We start from the raw sequence: 5,315 nt of genomic DNA, 5'->3' as shown, positions 1-5,315 counted from the left end.
CCACAGCTTCGACAACTGGTTAAGTGTCTGCAAGAATATGTGTCCTTTTCAGAAATAACAGTCAAACCAAAGCAAGGTTAATAAAGGCTTTAATTTCACGCACAAAAAAACTCTATGCATAATTTAAAAAGGAAACAAAAACAAGGAAAAACCGTCAGAGATACAGAGGAACAGTTCTGCTAAAACACAGATAAAGTGCCGCTCCATACAAAACGACGCAAAGAATCAGAATCAAAAGTCACTCTGAACACAAAGAAAGAAAATCACCTCACAAATAACGTGGCCAAAGCTGCCAGTAACCCTGGTAGTGGCTCAATCAGGCAAAGTGTAGGAAGCTTATTTCTGTTTCCCTCTCTGGAGCATAAACAAACAACCTGGACAATGGGCCAGAGAAGTCGGGGAGGGAAGGAAAAGCTCAGGGGAGGGAACCCTGGGGCTGCGAGAGGCGTCTGCCACCACTCGCAGTCTCACCCTTCACACTCCCTCTGCTCTGAAATAGACCAGTTCAGCCGACTGCTCCAAGTTCTCTGTTTTGGCATTTGACCTAACAAACTTGGGTCCTCATCCAGACCCTCATCCCTTCTATTCTTAAGCCAGTGGACATGCCTATGCTTCAAACCTCTGTACTTTAAGAAAAGTCCAATGTTACTGAAATCAACTGCTTATATCCATACTGGCACACTTTTTATTAAAAACTTCAAAACCTCAGACAGCACACATGAAAAGGAAAATTTACTAGTAGTGTGTAAATAGGAGACAACAAAAGAGACTGCCTGAAGTCTAGTGCTCAAAGCATGCAGTAAAGGAGTCCATGACTGTGGTGAGACACAGCAGAAGAATTCTGGCACAAAACTCTCAGGCCTAACAAACTATAGTTTTCCAATAAAAAAAAAATATTTTCAGATGTTAATAAGACATATCAATAGAAACAAAATTAGAATTTTGAAGTAATGCATTAGATGTGAGAGGGCAGAAATCTGTTTAGTTTTTGTCAGACTTAAAGAGAGCATTACTCAGTGTAAAGCAAGATGAGGAGGAGGCAAAGGACATATCTGTTTTTGGGGGACATTTTAATGTGACTTGCATCTGGTACTGGGTTGTTGGTGATTTTCCTAAAAATCTCCATATATATACAAGATCCATGCGTCCTTGGAGATCTAGCTCTGTTTCCCTGATTTAAAACAAAAGACCACCTAAGGGGGTCGATTAAATCAAACAGGGCAAAACAAAGGCTGGATGACTAGAGCATCGCTGTGGTCATCTCAGAGGACAGAGAAGAAAGAGGGAGAAAGGTAATATTTTTGTCTTCATATAATCTCTTTTCAGTGGATCACAGATGAGTTTAAAAACTACCTTTTTTCTGTATGTTTCCACTCCCCCATGCTTTCTTTATACTCATAAAACTTAACTATATATGAGACACTGCCAACAATCTCTTTAATTTAGGTGTTTCCAAATATTTTTCATTATAGAAATCTATCTGTAGCTGTCCACGTGTACAGCGATGTTTATCTAGTTACACGACGGTAACTGCAGTGTGGAAGAATAAGTAAATTCATCAATTCACTTACTGAGGTTTTAATTCTTAAAGCTTCTCTTTTTGAAGAATTTTTCACTTGACAAGAAGGGAAATAAGGAAATGTGTACTCTAATATTTGTCTCCCAGAGTTAATTAACTGATCTTGAAGTATCATTGTATACTTCTTAAAATGTAAACACTTGTACATTTGTTACATCTGTTATTGAGCCATTAAGTTAGGCCTGAAATTAACAGACCACAGCAAGTAAACAAATAGCTTTTGGAATCAAAATACAAACAGAACAATTCATAGATTTGCTTCTTATTCTATCCTGCTGAGACAAAACTTATGAGTGTGCGCACACACATGAATATATTCCCTATGAACAGAATCTCTCTCCTCGTAGGCCTAAATTATAGTCATGGCTACTAAAGTGATAACAGCATCCAGCCATATGCAACTTTCCAATTCTTCATAATAGTATTAGGTGATAAGAATCAACAAGTTTGAATTTTAGTTTAGTCTTCCCTTCCAAAAAATTCCAATTAAGATCAGTTGTGCACAGAACTAAGTGCTGTCAAGTTCCAATTCCACGTCATTTAAAGTAATATAACCACATTTGGTATTCGCAATTGGAAGTTTAGTTATTGTGCAGGCTACTTGGGACTGAAGCTTTCTGTCCCTATCTAACTTGTCCCTTCCTGGCCCCAACATGCCAAATGCCCCATCCCCTGATTCTCAGCAAACTGATCATATGCGCAAAAAATAATATATTACCTACTTATAATTTTCAAATATATACAGTCAGCTCAAAAAAACAACAAACCCCATCAACATCGTCCAGCTGAAATCTCCATCTGTAGTCATTAACCCTTCACTGAACCAAAATGAGAAAGTAACTTTGTAGTGAAAGGGGTAAATAGTGAAAGCAGGGAAGGAGAGAGGAAGGCTGACCAGGCCACAACAGTGGACAGATATCCAGGAAAAGTTCAAGTCCCAAACTTGAAAGTATATGAGCAGTGAGATAACTCACCTGCCCCAGTAACCTATTTTCATCTAACAAGTCCTGCTCAACACGTGAAGATCAAATCAAACTAGGTTTCTGAGGCTAGTGTACTTCTGAGCCATACACACACACAAGCTACAAAAAGCAAACCAAATGAGGGTACTTCATGAGCAATCTAGGCTTCTGGCATTATTTCTATTCTTTTAATGCCCTAATGCACCCCTCACTTAAAATCATTCTCAATCATTTTTACCAGTGCCTCTCAAAGCTCTCAAATACAGACACAGGGAAGAGAATAAATAGCTAAAGAATTTTGATCACTTCACTCATTTATGAGAAACCCAGTTATTTTCAAGCAAAAAAAAAAAAAAAAAAAAAGGCTAGTTTTTAAAACAAATATTTTCCTCTGCTCTACACTACTCCTTCATATCCTACTACTGTGCAGTGTGGAACGTTCGCTATAGTAATATGCAGGTAAACAGAAGGAGGCAAAGCTTTTATCAGTAGTTAAGCAAAAGTGCTCAGGCCATTTAGGATTCAAAGATTCAAAATTTTAGAATAGGTTACTATGTCAGAACACATCCAAGTTCCAAGAGTGGGGCCTGAGTTCTCTTAAGGCAACCTTCCAGAAAAGATGTTGCATCTTTTTTGACGATGGACTTGAAAACGTTTTCTCCCCTTGAAAACCTCATGTGGTTTTGCCCCCAGCCCAGAACTAAAGAGTAATCTCCTTGTGTATAATAAAAGCAAGACAAAAAAATGAAAGAAAATGTTGAAGGTTTCATTTTGCTATACTTAATTAACTCCGTGTGATCCTAATGATTCCTGGGCTCACAAAATTATTTTGTGGACTGACTTCTACTCTCAAACTCATTCTTTACATGGTTTCACAAGCTGGTATGTCAGCTCAGTGACTAACGTAGCACCCCCATTTAGCCTCAACTCAAAGCACCTAAAAAGGAATATAGATATATGATGCACCTTTGTTATTTGTTAGTTCTTGAGATTACCTAAACCAATCACACTTTAATTCCCACCCTGTTTTAAGGGCAAAGCCAGACAGCAAATGGTTAAATGTTCAAGCTTTATCCTATAGCTCATGTACTTAATTTCACACGCAGTAGGGCTTTTAGCGTTAGTGGTCCAGGGTTTTCCACAAGAATACTCCTCTTGACCTCTCTGTGTGTGAGAGACAGAGGTGCTAGCCTTCTTCCTCATCCCTAAGTATCCTTGCTGGGGAGTCCCAACTGGGACAACATTATTCTCCTACGTCTTGAGTTTTGGTTGTAATCTGTTAGATTTATGCTTGCTCCATGGAAGAATGATAGAGAAGAAAAATAAAAGATTCTATCTTCACCTCCAAAATAATATAGATGATATACAATGAACATATTGTAGAAAGGAATCTCTTTAAAGAAAGTACAAAGTATACAGTGACTACCAAATGTGGGACCATAACACATTCCAAAGCACCAACAATCCATTTCCTGGGACTGCATGTAAACAGCAAAAGCATTACAAATTCATGAAATAATTTTTTTTAAAAAAAGCTCCTCAAGTCAGGTGGCAGAAATGCCCCGCCTCTGCAGGGAGGACAAACTGTCATAGTGTAACATGGAGAGCTCGCCTTCCAGTGACCTTTACTAATAAGACACACATATGAAGATTACAGACTGGAGTGCAACTACTCAAGGAACATAAAAGCTAAATGCCAACTGATATGTACATCTTCACGCATTTCTCAGGTGAACAGACTCTGACAACTTCATTTCTTCTCCAAACTGCTGTGCTATTAATTTTGAGCAGGCATATTCTGGCGGCTCATCCTAACTCTTTAAGGCTCCATTCATTCCACATATGTGTGTGTTTGTGTGTGTGTGTGTGTGTGTATGTACATATATATATATTTACAACATGTATTCCTAAGACAAAAAGAAGTGCCACTCTTGTAGGAGAAAAAGAGGATAACCAGCTACAGATGTGAGACCAAAGCTTCCATAGAACAATTAGCATGGAGCATTCCGCATAATTGCAATTTTCGTCTTTTGGTTTGGCCCTGAGCTGTTTGTTGCTCCCGCATCAAGTAGAGTTCCAAACTCTCCTCAGGCAGAGGAAAGGTGAGGTGGGCGGCAGTAAGAGAATATGCAGTGCACACTGCCAACCCAGGAGTTTGTTCCTCATGAAGCCTGACGAGTGGTCTTCCCCACTTCCATGCTAAGTGCCTGAGAGTTCTTTTCTGTTTCTAGCAGCTCATCAAAGATCTCCCTTAAAATAAAACAAACACAAAATAAAACAGGAAATTCAGTGAGCAAAGACAAAGGACAGACAGAAAATAGATAGTGTAAAGCCTGCATAATCCCATTTGGTGCCTAAATTTTATTAAACAAGCAGCTCGTTCATTTGATCACCATCTTAACCCCAGGTGCTGATTTTTGAGAATGCTGGGGGCGGAATGGTAATACCTAGCTTTGATAAAAATGCTATTTAGTTCCCATCCATATAACTCAGATCTTCTAGATGATACAACTGGAAGACCAAAAAGGTTTATGACAGGATAGCTTCTACCATAACATAGTCTTAAGATCCATACCTAGATGCTACAGTGATGAGTAACCAATGTTAAGAGAGAAAATATTCTTGACTTATAAGAAAATATCAAGACATGAGCCCTAAGCAAAGATAACAAAACCCAAAAATTGTCAACCAATTAAGTGATGGGAACATTTTATCCTTAAAGGAAAAAGAGTTTGGGTGATTTCTGGCCCAGAGCTTCTGATCTGACAAAGTTT

The 5,315-nt window shown here is 38.6% G+C and overlaps 1 protein-coding gene across 11 annotated transcripts in view; it reads right to left on the bottom strand.

Annotated features, from left to right (window-relative positions):
* USP37 (ubiquitin specific peptidase 37) overlaps nt 1-5,315 on the bottom strand; it is an 89,956-nt gene that overhangs the window by 2,173 nt on the left and 82,468 nt on the right. For 3 of the 11 annotated variants that reach the window (XM_087424832.1, XM_004427553.3, XM_087424835.1), the window contains one exon: nt 73-4,791. The exons of the other annotated variants lie outside the window; for them this stretch is intronic. In XM_087424832.1, coding sequence (XP_087280958.1) covers nt 4,704-4,791 — 88 coding nt within the window. In that variant the 3' untranslated portion in view covers nt 73-4,703. Of the gene's footprint in view, nt 1-72; nt 4,792-5,315 lie in introns of those variants that run through there. 11 annotated transcript variants of the gene reach the window in all.

Source organism: Ceratotherium simum, chromosome 37, assembly GCF_057802395.1.
Source record: "Ceratotherium simum simum isolate JZ-2026a chromosome 37, ASM5780239v1, whole genome shotgun sequence".
NCBI lineage: Eukaryota > Metazoa > Chordata > Mammalia > Perissodactyla > Rhinocerotidae > Ceratotherium > Ceratotherium simum.
Note: the sequence above shows the minus strand (reverse complement) of the source record. Positions and strands in the feature narration are given on the sequence as shown.